The sequence below is a fragment of the Macrobrachium nipponense genome, chromosome 2, assembly GCF_015104395.2.
Source record: "Macrobrachium nipponense isolate FS-2020 chromosome 2, ASM1510439v2, whole genome shotgun sequence".
In the NCBI taxonomy this organism is placed as follows: Eukaryota; Metazoa; Arthropoda; class Malacostraca; order Decapoda; family Palaemonidae; genus Macrobrachium; species Macrobrachium nipponense.
In genome coordinates this window covers 96,549,672-96,574,753 of record NC_087201.1, presented here as the reverse complement: position 1 = coordinate 96,574,753, position 25,082 = coordinate 96,549,672, and the positions used below count along the sequence as shown (strand labels likewise).

The following is a 25,082-nucleotide window of genomic DNA, read 5'->3' as shown; positions in this document are numbered from 1 at the left end:
ATTTTGAAATAAATGGAAGGGCACCGAGTGGCAAACCACCTACAATCCTGGAGTCCTTGTTTATTAAGCAGCTTGTTCCTCAATTGAACATGCAGTCTTCCTCGACAACTCTTTACCCTGCGTGAGCTGTTGCTGGTCATTTCTGGTTTGTTCCTTCTGACTTCTGTCCTTCCTTTATCTCTTGATGGTTGGTTATGGTACAACTAGTTTTTATATTGTTATTTCTGGGTTCGACCTGTGTCTGCCGGTGAAAAATCCCTGTAGCTCATTTTTCAAGTATAAATAAACTCTAGGTATACCAGAGAAAAAGCTAGTATGTTATGCTGAAGTTACTACCCTCAGCGCGAGCACCCGAAGGGTGTCGGTATGTATAAGTATAGGGGCGATGTGGAAACCACAATTCACAGGACCTCTGCCACTTAGAAGATTCCCTCTCCAAAATCCCCCTTCGCGGTGGGAACCGTCACAACGAACCCACCACAATCTCCTCTCGCTACTACTACTAATACCCACATGCTCCTTTCATTCCTGTACTTAGGCTTCAAACTAGGGAAACAGGCCTACTCGTTCAGAGTCATGCCCTTCGGGCTCAACATTGCGCCCAGGGTATTCAACAAACTAGGGGAGATGATAGTTCAGGAACTAAAAAAAGAGAGGCATTTTGCTAGTAGCCTACCTAGACGACTGGCTGGTTTGGGCAGCCAGCGTGGCAGAATGCCACAAGTCAACATCCAAGGTGCTGGAATTCCTAGAATTCCTAGGGTTCCAGATAAACAGGAGAAATCCAGGTTGACCCCGGCTTCCCGCTTTCAATGGCTGGGAATCCAATGGGACCTGAACAAACACGAGCTGTCTCTCCTGCCCAAGAAGGCCAAAGAAATAGCGAAGGCTATGAAGCACTTTCTCAGGAACAAACGAGCTTCTTGGCAAGCTCAGGAGAGGATCCTAGGCTCACTTCAGTTCGCGTCAGTTACAGATGTCCTGCTAAAAGCCAGATTGAAGGACATCAATCAAGTCTGGAGAACAAGAGCCAACAGCAAACTCAGAGAAAGGGTTTCGGTAATTCCACCTATTCTAAAAAAGAGGCTCCGTCCGTGGACGGAACATCGGGACCTGTCCAAGTCAGTGCCTCTGCAGTTCCCTCCGCCATCACTAACCATCCACACAGACGCATCTCTGAGCGGCTGGGGAGAATATTCGCTGCACAAGAAAGTACAAGGAACATGGTCAGAAACATTCCGCCAATTCCATATCAACATCCTGAGAGCAATGGCAGTCTTCTTGACCCTAAAACGACTGTCTCTGGCCAAGAAGGCCCACATAAGGATAGTCTCGGACAGTCTCATAGTGGTACATTGTATAAACAGAAGAGGCTCCAGGTCCAGTAAATTGAACCATGTACTGATAGCAATATTCTTGTTGGCGGAGAGGAATCACTGGCATCTGTCAGCAGTTCATCTAGCAGGAGTAAGAAACGTTGTCACAGACTCACTTTCCAGGACAACTCCACTGGAATCGGAATGGTCCCTGGACAACAAGTCATTCAAGTGGATTGCCGATCATATCCCATATCTTCCGGTGGATCTCTTTGCCACGGAAGCCAACCACAAGCTACCTTGCTACTTGGCTCCCAACCTAGACAATCGAGCCTTCGCCACCGACGCGATGTCTCTAGATTGGAACAACTGGCGGAGGATTTACCTCTTTCCGCCAGTGAAACTTCTGTTGAAGGTATTGCACAAGCTGAGATCCTTCAAGGGCCAGATAGCACTAGTAGCGCCCAACTGGCTGAAGAGCAAATGGTATCCACTCCTCCTAGAACTGAAACTCAAGCCCAAGCGGATCCCGTACCCAAAACTGACAGGTAGTACAAACTCAGACTGTGTCAGCTTCCTCAAGGATTCTGGATGACCTAAGTTTACGGCACAAAAGGACGCAAGCATAGATCCATTAAACATCCTATTCATAGAGTCAGATAAGAGGGAGTCCACAATTAGACAATATGATTCAGCAGTAAAGAAACTAGCCAAGTTTCTAAAGGACTCTGAGGCTCACGAAATGACCACAAATCTGGCAATCTCTTTCTTTAGATCCCTATTTGAGAGAGGTCTAGCCGCCAGTACCATTACTACGGTAAAATCAGCCTTAAGAAAAATTTTCCAAATAGGCTTTAATATTAACCTATCGAACGCATACTTTTCCTCTATCCCAAGGGCATGTGCCCGTTTAAGACCAGTAGACCATCCTCAGACAGTTTCTTGGTTTCTAAATGACGTCCTTAAATTAACTTCAGATTCTAATAACGATTCATGTTCTTACTCAACCCTTCTTAGAAAGACTATTTTTAGTGGCCCTGGCATCAGGGGCCAGAATATCTGAACTATCGGCTCTCTCCAGAAACCCAGATCATGTTGAGTTCCTCCTGTCAGACGAAGTCCTGCTTTCACTGGACAGGCAGTTTCTGGCTAAAAACAAGGATCCACAGAATAGTGGACGCCTTGAAAATTCCTCCTCTCACGGAGGATAAGACACTGTGTCCTGTCCATACTCTAAGACCTTTATAGCCAGGACTTCTCAAACGACTTCAGGTCCTCTTTTTATTAGAGAGAAAGGAGGTACAATCACTTTAAAAGGCATCAGGCAACAAATACTTTACTTCATTAAACAAGCCAATCCAGATTCTGTTCCACATGTTTATGACTTCCGAGCAGTTGCCACCTATATTAACTACTTTCAGAATATGAACTTTGAGGACCTGAAGAAGTATACGGGTTGGAAATCTCCGGCAGTTTTTAAGCGCCACTATCTAAAGAACTTGGAGGCCCTTAAATTTCCAACAGTGGCGGCAGGAAGCAGAGTCTTCCCTGAAGAAAGGGGTTGACAAACTCCCTTAAATTTCCCTTCTGTCAATTCTTTTCCTAACTCTCTCTCCTACCTACCTGATTTGCTCGTACTCCCCACCAACCTCTTCCCCGGGCCGGGTTAGACCTGTCTATTCCACCACCGGAGCTTGTAAATAATGTTAATATTTAGTTAGTAGAGCTACAGTAGCCTCACCAGATATTCTGTACATAACTGTCAAGTTTATTCAGATGCCTATGGTACATTACCATATTATATTGTTGTATTAATAGTTTTAAGTAGGTTAAGGTCTAAATTTATTAGCTTTTAAGTAATATTGCTCAGAAAACTTCAGTATTAAATAGTCTTATATTTGAACTTTACTCTGGGTTTTATTAACCCCTATTATATGAAGGTATCTGTTTAGCTTGGATGGAATTCTCTGTTATGTTTTCACCGGCAGACACAGGTTGAACCGAAAAAAGGGATTTTGACGAAGGAAAATCTATTTCCGGGGGAGGACCTGTGTTGCCCGGTGAACCCAACCCTTTCCTTTTCCTTTTTACTTTCCCCACCCTGGCCAATCCAAGCTTGAAAGGCTATTCCAGGAATGAAAGGAGCGCGTGGGTATTAGTAGTAGTAGTGAGAGGAGATTGTGGTGGGGTTCGTTGTGACGGCTCCCACCGCGAAGGGGGATTTTGGAGAGGGAATCTTCTAAGTGGCAGAGGTCCTGTGAATTGTGGTTTCCACATTGCCCCCATACTTATACCGACAACCTTCGGGGTGCTCGCGCTGAGGGTAGTAACTTCAGCATAACATGCTAGCTTTTTCTCTGGTTTATACTTGAAAAATGAGCTACAGGGATTTTTCACCAGGCGACACAGGTCCTCCCCAAGAAATAGATTTTTCCTTTGTCAAAATCCCTTTTATAATGTATTATGTCTTGTATTTGTATTTTAGCACTTTTAATATTAATTTTTTTATCTTCTCTGTCTTTATAGCTTGAAAATGAGAACTTTGTGTTTTGAAATGTCGCAATAAATGTATTTATAATTTTTTACTACTGTAAAAGTAACTCAACTTTGTAATAAACAAAAATGGCACTGTCAGCTTCTGCATGCCTTCGATTGTTTGTTTAATTGGCTTCCTCGTGAAAAGTTATTTTATCTCTCTTCTTTTCTTGTGTTCTTGAGTTATTACTTATTTGTTTGCAAAATCCTCATGTTTGTTTTAAAAGTCTGCCATTTACCAACAGTAAGTTGACGATGCATTGTGGCATAATTAATCTCTTTCGTGCACTTAAGATCCAAGTGTAAACATGCTGATTACTCACTCTCTTAGACACACAATTGGACACAACTATCGATTCCTTTGATTATCCTTGTACCTAATACGTGAATAACATTTATTTTGTTATCAACCTTTGCATATTGCAACCAATTTGGTTTCCTTAAAGGGTTCCCATCTCTCCTCCCTCCATCCCCCAGCTGGCCGGGCACCATTTTCACCAAACAGTTCATAAATCGTACACAGGAAAAATAAAATTTCAAAAATTTTACTTAAGACGTACTGTTTCATTACTTTACACTCTTAATTTAACTTCTGAACACATTAATAATAGAAAAAAATGTGAAAAGGGGGCCTTTTTGGGTTGGCTGGAACAAATTACCGTAATTCCCTTTATTTCTTATGAGGATATTTATTTCATATTTTGAACAAATTATACTTCAAACAGCCTTCTGGAATGTATTAAGTTTGAAGTCTGGGGTACTACTGTATATATACACACATATATATATTTATGTATATAAAGTGGACCTCCGTATTCGCGTTCTCCAGATTTGCGGACTCTCATGTTTGCGGATTTCTCTCTGGAACATTCCTTCACATTATTTGCAGAAAATTCACCTAGTCGCAGTATTTTTCTATGAGAAATATCCACAAATTCACCATGAAATGCATTTTTTTGTGATAAAACTATTAAAAAAAACAGGTATAAAAATTCTAGTGGGTTTTTCTTAAGTTTTAACTAACAATATAGGAAGTTTTAAACATTTTTATAGGGGTCCCAACTAATTCACGGGTTCTAACTACTTGCAGGGGGGGTTGTCTAGTATGCATCCCCACAAATAGGGGGGAACCACAGTATATAACATTTATATAATTTAACTGTAACGACATTGTAGTGCTGAATGAAACTCGTAATTGATAGTCCAAGCACTTGGGCTAAGCCCTAAATTTTATACAGTGGTCCCCCCGTATTCGCGGGGGATGCGTACCAGACCCCCCCGCGAATAGTTAGAATCCGCGAATGTTTAGAACCCCTATAAAAACGCTAAAAACAGCCTGTTTTGTTAGTTAAAACTTAAGAAAAACCAATAAAAATTTTCATACTTGGTTTTTTTAATAGTTTTATCACAAAAAGTGCATTTTATGATGAAATTGATAACAAAAACCAGGAATTTGTGGATATTTCTCATAGAAAAATACCACGAATGCGCGAAATTTCCGCGAATAATGCAGGGAAATGTTCCCGAGAGAAATCCGCGAATGTGTGAGTCCGCGAATCCGGAGAACGCGAATACGGGGGGTCCACTGTAATCCAATAATCCATTGATTATATGATCTTTACTGAAACAGAAGGACATATGAAATTTAAAAGAATACATATTGTCATATAAATTTATGTAAAAGGATATGCTGTTATTTGTTTGATTAAGGCAGCCTTGTCTAAATCAGGGTCTTGCACTTTGAGCATACTATTATCTTTCAATGGAAATAGATTATTCCATTTATTGGATGTTACCTTTCAATTTCAATAATTATCACATGTCCTACTCAAGGTATTGCTTATTGTACAAGGATATCAAATATTTGTGTTTCTAAGATCATTATCATACTACATACTGGGAACCCTGCTATTACATCTGATATCATAGTTTATGTCACAACTAGCCTATCTTTGGGTGCTTACTAAATTGAGCCAAGTTTCCCTTTAAATTCTTTGATTTACTCTAATAAGTGCCCAAATTATTCACATCAGACATCAATGTATATTTTTTACCATTAAGCTGTCGCTTCAAATAGCTATTTCCAAAATATGATCCACATCTGATGCTTTGTAGAGATTTTATGGCATAAAATGCACAGTAGTCTTTCCATGCCATTATTTTAGTGCCCTAAGTTCAGAGGTCAGTAACTTTGATGAGTCTTTCGCAACTATTTCTGTTAAGAGCATCTTTCTCTACTAAACCCTTCTCGAGAGAACCTCCAAACTTACACAATCTAATCCTTTGCCGCTCTCCTGAAATTCTACCCCTAATAGTTTCCATTCAAGCCCTCTTCAATCATTCCTCTTCACTCATCTTTACCACATACCCAAACCATCTCAAACCTTGTCTCTCTTATCATATCAGTAATCTTCACCACTACTACACTTCTCCTGATTTCTCCATTTTCTAGTGTCTCACACAGTGAGATCCCCAGGTTCCTGTTCCTCTTTCCTTCTTTATGGTCATGTTTCTGAACCATACATCATTACAGGTTTGATTCCAGTAAAATAAATTCTTTTTTCTAGTTTACTTAGCATTCTCTTATCACATACTATCCCCCGCCACATCCCTCCATTTCCCTCAAGCTCCTTTTATCTTGATTTCAAGCTAGAATTTTCACACTTTAATTTATTTGGTCATGTTCTCTATTGTTGTTATACTGGATTATTTTATTTCAAACAACATAGGCTTTATGCCTTAACTTTCCTTGGCAAAAATTAAAAGTTCTATTTTAATGTATGCCTTGATTTTTCTATCAGATACTCTAGTTCCTGGAAAAAAATCTGATAATTCACTGGTTCTAGTTATAACTGATCTTCAGCAATGGTGACACTGAAGTCACTTAGTTTACTGGTACCCCTCTGACCATTTGCATTTGTATATCAGAGGCATGAAACTTAGGACATTAGCATCCCTGACCCCACCTCAAATCCTTAGAAATATTGTATTTTCTTTAACCACTTATCTTAATGACCCCCTTCAAGGAGGAAGAAAATGCAGACATGAGGAATCTCAGGTATGAGTGATTTAATTTCTAGCAAATTTATTTTCATAAGAAAAATGCTTTTTAACACTTAAGGTACTAATCATGTGGGTCTGGATTTGGGTTAGCTGTACAAGTCATCAACTTTACTATTATTATTGATTTGAGGTGAGGTCAGGGATGCTTAAACTAAAATAGTATATTTAATGGTGGTGATAAAACCAATATGAGACAAAAAAAATTGATTTTGGTTAAAAATACTTTTGGATCATTAAACATTTTTAGTAAACATATCCTAAGTTTTACAGCTAAAAATCTTTGAAAGGTTTGTAGACAATTTCATGAGCATATATCAAGACCCTACCAACCACAGTGTCAAACTTAATTATCTGTCTCCCAAGATTTCATGTGAGTTCCCCTCTCAACAGAGGTAACATTAACCAGATCCCAGAAAATTGAACACTTTGCTATTACTGGGGCATAACTATAAAAATAATATGATTTCTTTATATGTAAAGTAACAATTTTGTATAAAAACTTGGTGGTAAACCAGTGATCTATGAGGTCATTTTAGCACTTTGCATCAAATAAAGCTTCCTACCCAATAGCAATTATGTGACTATAGACAGTCCCTGGCTATTGGTGCCTCAGATATTGGCGATCTGGTTTTATGGGGCTTGCCTAGCGTCAAAAATCTCTGAAAATGATTTTTGGCCAATTTTTTACGCCAATTTCTGATTTCTGGTCATTGGCACTGATATATACTTAGCAGAGGCATCATTAACCAGTTATTGGTGCCAAAATCCAATTATCAGTGCTGATAAGCGCCGAAAATTGCCAATTTTCGGTTATCAGCAATTTTTGCTTATCATCAAGCCATCAGAACAGAACCCCTCCTGATACTATCACTACTTCCAAATAAAACAAAAGGCCCATGCAAATATCAACAAGAACATGCTCAACTTACTTTGTCATAGCCCTTTGAGCCTCACGCTGCATAACCTTTTCTTCTGATGTCAGAACACTCTCTACAGTCTGGCCAGCACCAACTACGCGTTGCCGTGCCCAGGCAAGCCGCTGCTCATCTTCAGCTTCATCTACAACCACTGTACCAGGTTCTAGCTTATTGCCCGGCAAAAGACGAGGAGAATAACGACCAGCAATATACAATGATACAGATGAAGCAATAGCTGCATCGCCTTCACATTCCGAATCCCAGTCATCCTTATCATCCCTGTTGGGAAAAAATATAAGTTTTGAACTGAAAACTTCTAAGACATAGTCATAACATTCATTCATGGAGTAATAAAATGAAAGCATTTAACTGAGCATGACCTCATTTAAAGAAAAACAAAAATACCATAACATACACTGTAGCACTGTTTTATTGAATAAAACCTGTAGATCCTGAATTGTTGAATATAAACATTTTTAGAATTTCTCATCATACTGATACACAATCATTTTACAATAGCTGTAGTATTCGTAATTACATTGGAAGACCAAACCTGATTCCAAGTTCAGCCAAAGTGGCAGTATACCTAACTTCATTGCTGCTAGAGTATATGGTATTCCCCTCTAATATTTAAGAAAAAGTTTAATTTCATTCCATAAACTAACTGATAAAAACCCATCACTGACCAACTGAAGAAAATAAGTAGTAGTAGTAGTATGATACATACATCTACACCTTCAGGTCATCATCAATCAAAATGGAATTTTTATAATAAAATTAATATTAATAATACTTACCTGTATAACTTATCTGGCAGCAAATCCCCAAAAACCGCACCAAAATTTACCACACTGGCAACTTTGTTACCTCCTATTCTGTCAACCAGTTGGCAGGCAACACTGATGTTGACAGTTACAAAACCCTCCCTTGAAAATCAGTTGTAATAGGCAGATCGTGGGGTAGGATGGGTGGGACTAGATAAATTATACGGGTAAGTATTATTAATATCATTTTTATTATAAAAATTCCATATTAATAAACATTACCTTAACATAATTTATCTAGCCCAATTAACCACATTGAAAAGGAGGAGGAAATCTGAATAAAATTTCCCTTTCAGGCAGAATAGGAGGAACCAACCTAATCCAAATAATGGAAAAGGATGAAAAAGAAAAATTAACAGGACATGAAACAACAAAGAAGTATATATCATATGCCCAGTTAATAACTCAGCCCAAAGTCTAAGATACTACCATAATGCCTGAACTGTGGTAGTAAAGGACAAGCAGTAAGTGCATAGTCAGTCCGTCTGGGCAAAAGCCAGGTGACCAACTAGGTGCCAAGTCAGACGACATCAAGGAGACCAAGGCTGCACCCTGATGACTTCATCAAGCACTACAACCACCAGCGACACCTGCTCTCTCACAAATGTCTGGCACCAAGAGAGAGGAGTGGGTATTGGCGACTCTTTCCCGAAGGATGAGTGCCTGGACTGCCTGGGTGATTCAAAGCTAAGCAAACATCAAGGATTTATCAATGCAACCCAACATAGCCAGCAATGATATCGGCTCATGAGCAACTCCTGACTCAAGCTTTCTGGTGCTAAGAGGAAGGAGCGTGGAGCAAAAGGCAACTCAGTCCCGGAGGAAGAGTGAATGACAGTCCAAACTGGTCTCATGTTAAATGATCATCGAAGAGTGTATCAACGCAACCTATTTCGTCAACAAGAAAGTCAGAGCTACTAAAGGTCACCTGATCTCATGTGAGTGTCTGACTCCAAGAAAACAGGCGAGACAAAAAGTAGATGGTGAACAAATCACCAGATGACAGCAGACGATCCATCAACTAATTCCCTGTCCAGAAAGACCATGGAAGAAGCGTGAGTTGTCAGGACAGGTAAACCAGTAGCTAGTCCAAAGTTAACATCGACTTTGGGAGAAGCGTAGTCGCCAGTGCCGACAACCCTGTGGCTGGTCCAATGTCAGACTGACAATGGAAGGAGCGTGAGTTGTCAAAGTAGCCAGTCCTTATGTCATCAACAACACCTATAAATACCAAACTGCCTTATTCCCATTATAACTAAGCCAAAAACTGCCCCAAAAGTTATAATGCAATAAACAAATAATACAAATAGTGCAACAAAAATAAGATACGGGTAGCAACCAAATGTAAAACAGGAAGACTACCTAATTCTCCTGTCTGACGACCTGTCCTGCCATCACCAACGGGCTCAAAGAATGAAGGTTGCCTAGAACTAGAGATATATCCCTCAAGTAAAATGAGGCAAAAACAGAATTAGAACGCCAAGTCGCCGTCTCAAGCACCTGAGCGAGAGACATTCTTCATAACAGATACTGATGTAGCAACTGCTCTAATACTGTGTGCTCTCGGTGTCTGGTCTGCAAGGGCAACTGAACAGCCAATTTTAACAATAAGAACTCTGAGGAAAACCGATACCCATTCTTTGACATAGGTCTCTTGACATTTTGGGGTGAAACAAACAGATGACGGGGACAGCCCTGAAAAGTCCTTTGTGCGACGTAAATAGCATGAGAGCACCCTAACTGGGCAAAGAACAAATTCCTCATTCAAATTACCGACAAAGTCAACCAGCAACTTCAGAACAAAAGACCTGGGAATGGGATTATCAGACGATTCAGTCTTTGCGACAAATTTGGGAAGGTATGACAAAATCATGTCTTGTCCAGATCTGGCAACCAGAAAAGTGCTTGCAGTTCACCCACCCTCTTGGCTGTAGCCAGCGAGACAAGGAAAAGTGTCTTAGATGAGAAGTTCCTAAAATCAGCTGTATTCAAAGGTTCAAACGGAGGGAACCTCAAGGCTTGAAGGACTTTATTAACGTCCCATGTCGGAGGAGACAACTGTGGACTGGGTTGAGATAGGGAAAAAACCTAATTAAATCTCTAATGACATAAGAAGAGATTTCAGGGAGCCTCGCCTTAAAAACACACAAAAGCATCAGCCTATAACCCTTAATGCACAAAGGTGACAGGCCCGTCATGTGTAAATGAACTAAAAACTCCACTATTTTTGGTAAGAAAGGTCTAGAAATTGAACGTCCTTGAGACCTACACCAACTTCTGAAAACAGACCATTTAGCTTAATAAATTACTCTAGTTGATTACCGTCTGGCAAGAGCCAACTGTCGAGCCACTCTGGAGGAGAACCCTTCCTGCTTGGAGAATCTCCTGACAGTCTCCAAGCATGAAGATGAAGCATGTGGAGCCTCCGATGGAACCAATGAAAATGAGGTTGTTTGAGAAGATCTGGTCTCTGTCAGATGAAGGGCAGCTCCACCAGTGATTCCAGAAGGTTGGGAAACCACTCCTTCTGTGGCCAGAAGGGGGCGATCAAGGTGAGATCCAAACGCTTGGTCACCCTCACTTCGTTGAGGACTGCCCTCACCAGAGCGAACGGAGGAAATGCATATGCTTGAAGGCCCTCCCAGCCCTGCAAAAGAGCGTTGATCTCGGCACTCTGAGGAGTCTGGTAAGGGGCAAAGAAGATCTGGCACCAAAAATTCAGTGGGATGGCAAACAGATCGACTGTGACAAGCCACTTCATTCTGAGGCTGTCGAAGACTTCCTGGCAAAGTGTTCATTCGGACCCTTGAACTTCGTTCAGTCTCAACAAGGCGTATGCTAAGATGTTGTGATGGCCCAGGATAAACTGAGGGACCAATGTAATCCTTCTGTCTTCCGCCCAACACAGGATTGATCGGGCTTCTTGAGTGAGAAGGTCCGACTGTGTACCACCTTGGTTTCTTAAGTACGAGACTGCTGTGGGGTTGTCGACGAAGATCGCTACAACTGACTCAGACAGCTGATCCTGAAATAAAAGAAGGCCTAGGTACACTGCCCTTAGTTCCCTCCAATTTACTGATATGATCCTCTCTACCTCTGACCAAAGGCCCAAAGCAGCTTCGGAGCCCCCAGATGCACTCCCCAACCTTGATCCGAGGCATCTGACCAAAACGTTAGGTCCGGCGGAACTGAAAGAAGAGACGTCCCTGACTTGAGGCGGTGAACTTGCATCCACCAACAGAGATCCTTCCAACACTGGAGAGGAGGTGACTATCGTGTCAACGGACACGAAATCCTATGACTGACAAAGTGCTGACTGAGGGGACCTCATTCCGAGGCGACCTGCATGAACCAGTTGGATGAGGGATGACAAATGACCCAGGAGAGTCCTCCAAAGAGAAACTGGCTGCATTACGGAGGACAGAAATTCTTCAGCCAGACTTAAAAGCTTGTCTGTCCGTTTCTGAGAGGGAGAAGCCCTCCAAATCTGGGAATTCAAAACAATCCCAGGATAAGTCATGATCTGGCAAGGGATTAGATTGGACTTGTCGAAGTTGACACAAATGCCCAACTCGACACAAAGAGACAGAACTATCTCCCTCGACCAGAGACATTTCTCTAGAAAGTCAGCCTGGACTAGCCAATCATCAAGATACCGAAGCATCCTTACTTTTAATCAATACAGAATAGCTGAAACAGGAGCCATCATCCAAGAAAAGACCTGTGGGGCAGTGGTGAGGCCGAAACAAAGGATCTTGAACTGGAAAACTCCCGAGTCCGTGAAAAACTGAAGGTAAGGTCTGCTCTTCGGATGGATGGGGATTCGCAGATAAGCATCCTGCCGATTGATTGAAATCATCCAGTCCCCCTTCCTGAAGGATGAAAGAACAGTCTGAACTGTCTCCATCCGGAACTTGGACTTTAGAATGAACTTGGTCAAGACCAAAACATCTATGATGCAGCGCCAGGCACCCGAGGACTTTAGAACTACAAACACCCGTGAGTAAAACTCGGGAGATGGAGCAGCTCGCTCTATGGCATCCTTCTCCAAGAGGGCCGAAAGCTCCTTCTCCAAAGCTTGACCCCTGATTGAGTGAGGGGGAATAACTGCTGAACTCGAGGACTATTGGAAAGTGGAGGTCTTGAAACTAAAGGGATCTCATAACCTACCTTCAGGACCTCCACTACCCAAGCATCCTCCGCTCTCTCCTGCCAAGCTGACGAATGGTGAGAGACAAGCTCCTACTGCAGTCTCCGGGTGAGGTAATGACTCCTACTTCCAAAAATTCTCACACAGACAAGGAAGAAGAAGAAAGACCTCCTGGAGGTTGAGCTCTACCTCTGCCCTTAGATCCACGCCTAGACCCTCTCCTGTGTTTCAAAGGGTGAGCGCCAAATAGGATGCCAAGGCACCAGAAACCTGAAATGTACTTGTGAGAAATGAGCCAGAAGAAAGAGGTTGTTGGGCTGGAGCAGAAGGTGTAAGTCTGGCACTAAACTTACACTTACCCCCTGAAGAAACAGGAGGAAAACCCAAGGAAAAAGCTCTTGATAAGGCCCAGTGAGCCTCGGAGGAGGCATCACCTTGATGTTCCTTCAAAACCTCAGAAAGCACAGACATAACAAAAAGGGAATCGCCAAAAGGAGAAGAAGACAATAAACAGTTTCTCTGCATCTCTGAAACAGAAGAGGGTAACTGCAACAAATAAAGTTTATGCCTTTGAGAAACGAGAAAGGTGTGCATAGAAGTGGCAAGCTCCTTCTGATGTACAAAAGCAACTGAAATAGACAAGCAAAATTTCTCAAAAAGAGGAGCATCAGGAGGAACAAACCCTGAGTTTTTAACATACATTAAAAGACCTCCGAGGACCCACATATTGAAGGATTGAGCCACCTGCAAGGAGCTCATAACAGACTCAATGGCAATAAAGTCTTCGAGCGAGACTGAGACCGAAGCCTTGGAAAGCAAAGGCTGACCCGAAAGTCGGACAAAATCAGGATTTGGTTTGGGTGGGTTGAGAGAATAAAGTATCATTCGCCACCTGATAAACTCCTCTCCAGTGTTGTAGAAGAGAAGAGAGCTTCCTCTTCCCTTCCCCGATCACCTTCGAAAGTTTAGCCCTCACTCTTGCGAACCTCTGAGGAAAGGGAAAACATAAAAATTCCCACGACCAGGAAGGACCGTCATAAAATCCCTTCTGTAATACAGCGAGGCGGAGGCTGCTTCTGCTCTTTAGGCCTCACCTGAGGAAGAAAACTCAAAACTAAATAAAAAAGTTCCATGAACTCAACATCATGACCGCCATTCAACAAAACATCAATATCACACAAATTCACGTCTTCATCATCATCAGATCCTAACTGTGAAACTTCCCCCGAAGGAACATTCTGATGACTAGCTGTCTTAGGTCTAACACTAATGCCCCTCCCTCTCCTAAATAAGCACCCCTTGGCACTGTTACAGGACTAACGGGACTCATTGGGTAAAGAATCGTCAGGCACCCTCCCGGACCGGATCCCCCCTAGGCCTTCGCCACAATGGGGTTCACAAGCTGGGGTATCTGTCGCACCGTTACCCATGGTGCTGTCGAGGAGCTGAAAGTGAATCTAAAAGCTACTTCAAAATTTTCTGACAGCTTGTTAAACTTGGCTAAAATGGCTCTATCTAAACTATGCTGTAATGTTTCAAATTTCTCATTCCAACTAGTTTCCATCGCCAAAAATTTTGAATCAAAATCAGAAATTACTTCATTAGTTACAAGTTATACTGGTGGCAAAACATCAATTAATTCAGAATCGGAATCACACAATACCAAAACCGAAGAACCAGAACCATGGGTGCACAAGTCAAGGAAATCATTAGGTACAGGTCTAGCTAGTGATTTCTTTTTGTTCTTAATCAATCTTTTACGCTGCAAGATTCTTTGATGTTTAAAATACGCTGTCATGTCTATGTCAGACCAAGACTTATAAAAGTCACAACGTGAAGTCAAGTCCCAAACCTGTCCACGACAAGAGTTACAAAAGTCATGGGGTTCATACTCTCTGCTACTCATCCTTGTCCCACAAGCCAGGCAATTCCTGATATTGCTAGCAGAAGGAAGAGTCGCATCATCTTGGCTATCCATTGGACTGTTGGACAGGTCACATAATTCCAGGTTGCGCGAAATTTCGTCAAAATAAAATATATACCACAATAGAAATAAAATTCAGGTAAGAATATTGAGGTGCTGAATACCCCAAATTAGTGATCTATATTCAGGCATCTGAGAACTGCTATGTGTTATGTACTTGTTCATACTCTGAACATCCATAACCACTATGGGCTTAAAAATGATTCACCACCAATAATATTTTCACATCATATTTTCCTTATATACACCAAGAGGTCTTCAACTACAGCTTTTCCCTCCGATTTTAGGGGTCTTCCTGCTTGTTGCTGTCTTGCTAATTTTGTACATAATACATATTTTAGCACCCTGAAAAGTTAATTATTGAAGATGTCACAATAAAAAAAACAATACATATTCAGTGCTGGGAGTAAAATGATACAGGCAGTCCCTAGGCTACGTCAGGTTCAGGTTACATCATTCCAGACTTACGGTGCTTGCCTCATGGTGCTGTTAACCACTATTTTTCAGGGCCATTACCTGCTTTATGGCGCTGTACCCCGGCTGTACCCCGACTTACGGTGCTGTTTCTGTGCTGTAAGTGCTATTTATTCTCATTATAATGATGATGATTTGGGTTGAGGCAAATTTTGGCTTACAGTGCTCTGCTGGGAATGGAAGCCCCACCATAACCTGGGGACTGCTTGTACACTGTAGTAATAATATAGAAAAAATAAAGAATGGGCAACAAAAACAATTAAAAAATGTGCCAAAGTTTCTTCAGCAAAATTGAGTTTCCTGTACAGTGTATAATCAAGGCCACTGAAAATAGACCTATCTTTCGGTGATCTCTATATAATACTGTATGAGCTGCGGCCCATGAAACTTTAACCACAGCCTAGTGGTGTGGTGGTCTCTGTTCTATATAATTGCCAGATGGGCGATTATGTTAACTTTAACCTTAAATCAAATAAAAGCTATTGAAGGTATAAGGCTGCAATTTGGTATGTTTGATGGTTAGAGGGTGGATGATCAACACATAAATCTGCACTCCTCTAGCCCCAATAATTTTTAAGATTGGAGGACAGACAGAAACAGTGAGGATGGACAAAGCCACCTCAAAAGTTTTCTTTTACAGAAAACTAAAACAAAAAAAAAAGGGACGGGGGTTTAGAATCACCTACACAAACCTCGCGTCCTCACTAGAGATTGAGTTATTATTGTTCATAAGATGAAGCCCCACAGGGCCACTGACTCGAAGTTCAAGCTTCCAAAGGAAATTGGTGTTCATTCAAAAGAAGTAACAGAAAGTAACAGAAAATACAGAAAGAAGATATCAGTTATTAGAAAAACAGATAAATCAATAAATAAATAAATAATATTGTCAGTAAATCATTATTATATACACAACTGACAGAAAGATATGACTGTGAAATCGCTATTACCATTAGTATTTGTTTGATCAAAATGAATGTAAGTTTAGTTTCCCATCTTAACCAGCAAATATTGTTTCAGTAAAAAATTGGTATTATATCTTGCATAACCCTTGTAAACTTGGGTACATAAAAGAAAAAAATATAAAGTATCACTTACTCTTTTTGATCCCGTTCTTTATCACTTTTCTCTGATTCATCTGATGACCTATTGTCACTTTCAACTCTTCTTTCTTTATCATTCTTGTCTGAAGACTCCCCTTCACTTTCCACTTCTCTTTTTACGTCAACAGTTTCTAAAGCCTCCTCATTGTCTTCTACGTCTTCCTCTTCTCTGACACCTTGTTCAGCTTTCAACATTTCAAGCTTCTTTCGTAGATTTTCCCTGTGACGTTCTCGCAAACGAGCTCGAGCCTGATGAGCTGCAAATGGAAAGACAGAGAATCATTAACCCTTGGGTTCAATAATTCCTAACTGTTACTAAATGGGTGATCTTATATGCTTTCACACAGCAAAATGATGGTCCTCAACGTTTATTTTAATTCAATACCAGAAAATATATACAGGCAGTCCCAAGTTATCGGCAGTCTTGGTTAATGTGTGATTCTGCTGGCAACCAACCCTGAGGGTGGGTAGTTCTACTTCACTGGCACTGCCCCACAGGGCAGGCCAGTGCGCCTCTCTAACCCTTGCAAAACATGGACTCCCTCCATAGAAGCGAGAAACCATTGGTCACCAGCCTTTGTTACTGATAAAAGGCTCTACCAAGCCCTCCATCTCTTTATTTTACAAAGGGGAGACAAGGACTTGCATTTTAGATAAGTAAAACATGGTTACATAGTTTTCTAGTTTTTGTTGTTATTTAGGACATAGGATATATTTTCTTCGTTAAATTAATGGTAACATCTTCATTACAAACAACACCTACAAAAATACTTACCCAACACACAGTTAGCATGAATAAAATTCAACAGTTAGAGACCCATGAAAAGATGAAAAATGTTCATGATAAACCCTTTATTAAATATAATAAGCCTTATTATTATTGTAAAATTCCCCTTGCCACAAATCTTTGTATGTTTTGAAGATGAAATAAATAGAACAAAAAGCACCAATTGTTCACACTTACGCACACCTTACCCATAAGTCAGTAGTAATTCCCTTTCTCTTTTTTTATTTACATAACTAAGGCCTGTTAACTCACTTTGGCAATTTGGATAATCTTACTACTTTTCATCCATTTTTCAATAATTTTCTTCAATTTCCTATTATTGTTATTCAATTAAACTCTCTTTTTTATATTTTACGATGATTTCCTCAAAGAGAGTATATAATCACTGATTATTTATAAGGTACAATGTTGTCTTTTAGTAAATATCATTACTGTATAAGTTTTTACATATGTTATTTGTCATTTCATTTTTATTTTACAATTACGTATTGTTATTATTATTATCACTGCTTTCAATGAATATTCTATCTTGTTAAACTAGACAAAATTATTCAATTTTATCTTCTTTTTTTAGAGTATAATTCAGTCATTTTTTCTACATCCAAGCTGTTTCTGCACTTAGTATTTTTTTCAACTGAGAATAAATTAAGGATTTCCTATTTTATTTTTTCTGTTTTCCTCACTTTGGTGTAACTTCACTGCCATGACAGTTTCTCTCAATTGCTTTACTCTGCTGTTCAGGCCATTGCTTGGTATGTTTTGCACAGCAGTTTTGGGACTGTAACATATCATTAGCCATGTTTTCAAAAAAAAATACATACAAATCAAACTAAATGTATATCATGACAAGGTAAAGCAAATCTTAATGATGTATCAGCATAAACAACTAAATGGCCATCAATTTCCCATATAACACTACTAAACTTAGCCCATCTAGATGATAACTGTTATTAGCAGTAGCAAGCAGCAGTAGTACAAGTTTAACAACACCTTCCAGTCATCTAGGAACTTTGCTGGTATTAGAAATTAAAACTAGAGCAATACAAAGTTGAAAAATATTCAGCTATCAAAAGGAATGAATGCAAAGTAAAAGGCAGAGAGCAATGTAGTCAGGGGAAAAAGGATGCTGCCAAGAAAATGACTTAATATCGAGTGAGGCTTTAAAAAATAATCACAGATCTAATTTCCTTAAGATGAAATGAAAACCTTTTCAATATTTTGGATATTAAAAGAATCATCATGGTGGTGTGCACTGAAAACAGTAATAAGTAAAAGAACATATAAATATTCAAGTCCTGTAGCTATAAGCATACAAATGGCTATTATAAATATATGTCAATACACAAAATACATTATCATATAGTCCTTCTAAGTGCAAAAATTGACATACCTTTCAGTTGCGAAAGCAACGATTCCCAGTAGCCAATATCAAGACCCGTTGTAGGACCAGCCAACTTAGATTCAATGCTTATCTGAAGTTTATTTAACTCCAAAAGAGACTTGTTTTGGAAAACTGATGAAACATCAGATGCAACGGCTGCATGAATACCCTGCCTGTGGGTACTAGCATCTTCTATCGTGTCTCGCTGTCGTAGGCGTCGAAGTTCATCTTGAACTATTATGGTGAGATCAGTCCAGTAAGTCTGATTTTGGTTCTGAAGAAAAGATAAAATTGTTATAAGTTAAATGCTCGAATACAAAGACATAGAGAATATTGTAAATAACAATGTTCACAGGTACAACAAAAGTAAAATTTATCAACCTCTTCCTCATAATGAAAGGTTTTCTGAGGACTATTTCTGTGACAGCTGATATCTAAGAAAATTGAAACAATTTGAATGTTCACTAGCATCATTTTCTTTTTTTAATTATCATAAAAGAACCAACAAACAACCATAGAGAGAGAACTTTAAGTGCCATGTAACACTTGATAAATGCATAATAAAACTTATCAGAAATTTCAGCTGTAATCTTACACGGCTTGTGTGGATCATACCATGGCATCATAAAATATGTTCATGTTCTATCAGAAGGTGATCAGATCACTGTTACTGTATATTAGTAAGACCTGATAAACAGTAACATTCTTTCTGAAGAAATAATTCAATTTTATCAAATAAAATACATTAGTCTGTTAAGCAATAACGAGGTCGTGTCACACACATGTTGTTTACAACTTTCTGCAGCAGCTGTTGGCAGCAGAGTGTTTTGGTGATAAGGTCTTGCTCATTTCTTATATATATGTACTGGTTCACAATCACTTATCTGAAACCCTTGGCGCCAGATGTGTTTCAGAGTTTGGATTTCAAAACTGAAGCTTTCCCCATACATACACAAGGAGTTTATTTCCAAAATATCCTCAAAATTTTGTCCCAAAACGTAATTTCCAAAACATAATTTCAACATATACTACGTACTATATATTGTGTACAATGCAAGATGCATTTCCTGTAGATTACATGAGTTTATGCTTAATGTGCGAGTTTCTTTTTTGGTTGACCAAACTAGGCTAAGCTTTCTATACCTGTCTCAGTTTTGGTAGATACCACTGATAATGCATATTACATATATCTAAGTTAGCTTACAACTAATAAATAGCCCCAGAAACAAAATTTCACTAGGCCAAGGAAAATCTTCATGCATTCAACCAGGTTTATCAAACATGTCTAAGAATTCATTATCTACTACAATATTTTATAAGTAACAACAACCTAATACTGCATGCAAGACACTGGCATAAACAACAGCAAGTATACTGACATAAACAACCAAATCAAGAAACAGCTGTTTGCTGATGTTAGTTACTGTAACTACCATGTTAGTTAAGAGTTGCATTACAGTTGTTGACTTGTTACAAAAGTATACCACTAAATTTTTAAGGTTGTAGCTGTGACTGAAGAAAACAAACAATGTGCAGACCACAAAACACTTTTGAAGAAGCAAAAACAGCTTTCGAAACTGGCGAAATCACACCTTCACTTCATTTAATTTAATTTACTGTGTTTTTAAATTAAGTAAGTTGCATTTTTAAAACCCAACTTTGATAATTCATGAAAAAACATATCTTCAAAATATGTTTCATTTAGCAACAAATGGCAGTGATGATACCATTAAAACGCAATCGGCTGATGATTTTACGAATGTAAACATTACCAGAATAAGAGTGCAGCATGACAGCTTTGTTCATAAATTATGTTATGATAATAATATGACAACTATACATGAAATGTAATTCCATACAGTAAGTAAAGCAGCAGTTTTATAGAAATTATCATTACTCTTCATATCTAAATGCAACTGTATAATTTAACTTTTGCAAAGGGATATATGTGAGTATAACAACCTAACCAGGCCCAATAATTCTCTCTCTCTCTCTCTCTCTCTCTCTCTCTCTCTCTCACACAAACACATATACACACATGCGCAAGGTGTCTCTCTCTCATATACACAAAAGTGCAGGGTCTCTTTCCCACATGTGGAGGGTTTGTCTCTCTCTCTCCTTCTCTCTCTCACACATATGCACAGTTTATTTTTAGGGGTGATTTCTGTCATCCAACATTTTCTGTGGTCTGACAGTGGCCTGGTCCCAAGGGTACTGGATTAAAGATGTTGGACTGTAACAGTTCAAATCGCAATATAGGTGGAAAGACAGAGCTGCTGCAACTCTAGACTGATGGACTCAGACATTGTTATAAGTATCAGTACCCTTATCCTTCTGACAAATAAGGGGAGTTTTGTTTGAGATGAGACAGAAACCCTGATATGTAGAGTAACCTTGAGGGTTTAAAAATGGGTAAACTAGGTCCTAAAGCTCAATTTTTAAATCAAACAAAAACTGTTCAAAGAGTTAACCAAGCACAGCCAAAGAGTCCCAAAAGAGACAATGAAGGAGGGAAAAAATATCATTAAGAACAGGCAGAAGTGTCAAGGTCTAGAGTAAATCAGGTGGAAACAAAATGAAAGATAAAATGAAGACTGAAGAACCTACAATCAGGAACCTCACATGGTGTAGCCATTATAGCCCAACTGTAATCTTAATAGCAAAAATTACAAGTCTAATTTTGTGTTGCATCTATGTGAACAAGGCCTAAATGTAAGACAAATCCATCTCACAAAAGAAACTGAAATAAAAAACTCTCAATAAGGGAAGCCATTGAAATTACCTATAATAATACTGATACTGGGTTTTCTGTTACTTCAATTTGCCATACATTGATCACAGTTCCAACGGCTAAATTTGCTCCAAAGAAATTACGGCCTCTACCATGAGTTTTTAAATCATGTTAATTACAACCCCAGGTCAGATGTTGTCTTCATTGAATGCCCTCCTTATTGAAAATCTGCAGTGGGTCCTAATTAGGCTTGAAAATATAGTGTACAGGCAGCCCTCGGTTAGTGGCAGGGGTTCCATTCCTGGCCGCCGACACTAAGCGATTTTAAAGCCTACGGCTGCCGCACACCTTTCAAAATTCTAGACCAGTTAACAGCGCCCTAGACCAGTCAAACAGCGCCGTAATCCCGCAATGGTGCAATAAGTAAACTTATATTTATGTAGTATAGTACTACAGAATTTACTGTACAGTACAGTACATTATAGTATTATAACTACTGTAAAGTGAAAAAGCCTAGCTTTAATCCTTTGGGTGTCTAAAGTTTGTAACGATATAATAAGGTTTTATACACTGAACAGGTAGCTGTAGTGTTCAAGTTACGATAATTCGTATTACGATAATCTGATTTCATGAGAGACCAAATTACAATAGCCTAACTTTATCCCATCTCCTAGTTACATAAGTACAAAAACAGCAAAGAGAATGATGAAAGTATGGTTTTAACATTCTATTCGTTGCGTAAACGTGTACAGCCATGAACAACCGAACAAGAAACAACTTTTTTTTCCAAGTACAACCGAATTGGATAACATCCATTTGGCTTGTATTTCAATCACCGTACTATAATACACTATTACCGTAGTTGTTATAAATGATGTTATGTACAATAGAACTGAGATATCTTAATGTAATAACTTTATTCACTATAGATCAAAGATCAATATAGATCAAAGATCAATTTGGAAATATACTGTTAAATTTAGACCTAGTTATAACTGAAGCAGATAAAACTGTTCAAGCTGCTAATGACTATTATTGTGCATCGGCAACAAGGATAAAATTCCAGTAAACTTATGCCATCAAACACAACCGTAGATAAATTTGAGATAAAATCATTTTAATCATAACAACTGTGCTTGAAAGAACATTTTACTGTTGGTTTCACACCAATATAAGATATATAACGTAAAATTTGTATTACGATTATATAAAGGAAAATGGCGAACGGAATCATGCAATTTTTTTATGCAATAAACATCCCGCCAACGTAATCTGTTAACGAAAAAAAAAAATCAGTTCACAATCACAACGAGACATGCTCAATTCATATTTCTACCTAAAAACACATCTTATAAGGAAAAATAACCTTGTCTCATATAAGTCAAGTATCTAGATATTTGTTTATGCTAACTAGAAGCAAGAAAATTCGCTCAGAATTGCGTTGAATATGGCGAAACCAACTCATATTCACCCTCAGCTGATTTCAAACCAAAACACTGGCCGTAGTATTTTATAATACAATAATATGAGAATACAAACAATACTATTGGATAGTGGTAATGTATAACTTTTTAAGGGATTTATGGAAAAGATGCATATTTACTTTTTCTTCTGTGCTTATCTTAATTTTCGTCACTATGCTATCTATGTAGCAGTGGCATCTCGAGCTCGTACCTCAATTTTTTTGCTCGAGTAACAAAGCCAAAAATCGGCCGAGTTGCACTTCTATCCCATGGAAAAACAAATGGCAGTGTTGCACAATCGAATGTATACACGAGTTTTGTCTTTTAAAATAAATTTATGCAACAACCGTATACGTATATAATTTATTATAAAAACGGGATTCAATATATAAATTAAAATCTTATTATTCGGGCGCGACTGAACAACCTTCTGTCTTCATCATGTGAAGGGCTGTGACAAAGACTTCAAATGGAGATGCGCACTGCCGCTGTATCATATTTATGCACAAAAATAAAATAAATACCCTATAATACCTTTTTCATACACATTTTAAATATAAATGCATAAAAACTTATAACAAAAAGCTGAAGTTTCGTTAACAAAATGAGTTATAATTAGCTCCCAAATTAATAAAATAACACTATGCATTTTTCAGAACAGTGATGGACAAGAACGAACATGAAAAAACATCCTCTGACAACGTGGAGGTTAGTTACAAAAGCTGCCTTAGTTTGTACCATATTTATGTACAAAATTAAAAATACCCTAAACGTAATATATTTTCATACACATTTTAAACATAAAAGCATGAACATTTATAAAATCGACACATTGATCGCTAAATTTGCACTCTTTTTAACTATATTTTCGGAAGAGCGGCAGACGGCGGCTTACAAGAACGAACATGAAAAAACATTGTATTACTAACGTGAAGGGCAATTTCAAAAGCTGCCTTAGTATCATATTTCTGTGCAGAAATAAAAATACCCTATACATAATACATTTTCATACACATTTTAAACATAAAAGCATGAACATTTATAAAATCGATACACCGATTGCTAAATTTGCACTTTTTTTAACTCGATATTTTCGGAAGAGCAGCAGGCGGCGGCTCACAAGAACGAACATGAAAAACTCCTCTTTGATAATGTGAAGGGCAGTTTCAAAAACTGCCTTTGTATCATATTTCTGTGCAGAAATAAAAATACCCTATACGTAATACATTTTCATACACATTTTAAACATAAAAGCATGAACATTTATAAATCGACACATCCATAGCTAAATTTGCACTTATGTAACTTGATATTTTCGGCATAGAACAGCGTCAGAGGCATATATTTTACCCTAATACCTATGTAATAACTCTCCATAAAATTTGTTAATATCATTTGCATAACCTTTATAGTCTGAACAACATTTCTACAAATGTATGAACTCGTTAGACATAATAGCGCTGTTAACCAAAAATTGTGCCATAAAAATACCTTAAAATGTCTTATTTTTTTAATGAATATTTTTGACGACAGCCGTAAAACCGATTCGCCGCTAAGCGATTGCGCCGTTAACCACGGGCCACTTGTAAATCGTAAGAGTAAGTACACTTAGTTTAGAAGACTTAAGTTATTAAGCTTCATAACAGAACTGACCATTCATGTTTAAAATACACTCTCAGATTTGAGATACAGTTACTTTATCTATTACCTTCCTTCTAGATAAGAATGATTGACAGGTAAGTCATCTGACCAATGGCTGTGCCCTTCTTTTCATGATCCTCTTTTTCTTTCTGCAGGTGTTTCCTCAGTCTTTTTTAAAGGTGCTTTGTATTTCAAACATTTCACAGAACTTATGGAGTGCCCTTCCAACTTCCAGGCTTCATTAGCAGTTTGGAAGTCGAGTTCCTCAGACTGCATTGTTCATATTTTTTTCCCTTTGCTACCAAGCTGTTTGATTATTTGTATGGTGTTTTTACGTTGCATGCAACTAGTGGTTATTCAGCAACAGGACCAACAGCTTTCCCACTTCTATTTTATCATGTGTGCAATTCACCATCATTTAAAAGTTCCTCGGTGAACGAATGGTTTTTGTGCTCGGCTGCCAATCCGGTGGTCCAAAGTTCGACTCTCGGCTCTGCCAACGCGGAACCAGAGGAATTAATTTCTGGTGATAGAAATTAATTTCTTGATATAATGTGGTTCGCATCCCACAATAAGCTGTAGGTCCCGCTGCTAGATGACCACTTGGCTCCTAGCCACATTAAAATATCTAATCCTTCGGGCCAGCCCTAGGAGAGCTGTTAATCAGCTCAGCGGTCTGGTTAAACTAAGATATACTTAACCATCATTTAAAATGA

At 38.8% G+C, this 25,082-nt stretch overlaps 1 protein-coding gene across 1 annotated transcript in view; it reads right to left on the bottom strand.

Moving 5' to 3' along the window:
- LOC135220809 (splicing factor Cactin-like) overlaps window positions 1-25,082 on the bottom strand; it is a 42,667-nt gene that overhangs the window by 6,795 nt on the left and 10,790 nt on the right. Inside the window, exons 4-6 of the mRNA XM_064258320.1 lie at window positions 18,541-18,805; window positions 16,359-16,620; window positions 7,844-8,110 (exon numbers count right to left, since the gene is read on the bottom strand). Of these exons, the coding sequence (XP_064114390.1) occupies window positions 7,844-8,110; window positions 16,359-16,620; window positions 18,541-18,805 (794 nt within the window). The remainder of the gene's footprint in view (window positions 1-7,843; window positions 8,111-16,358; window positions 16,621-18,540; window positions 18,806-25,082) is intronic.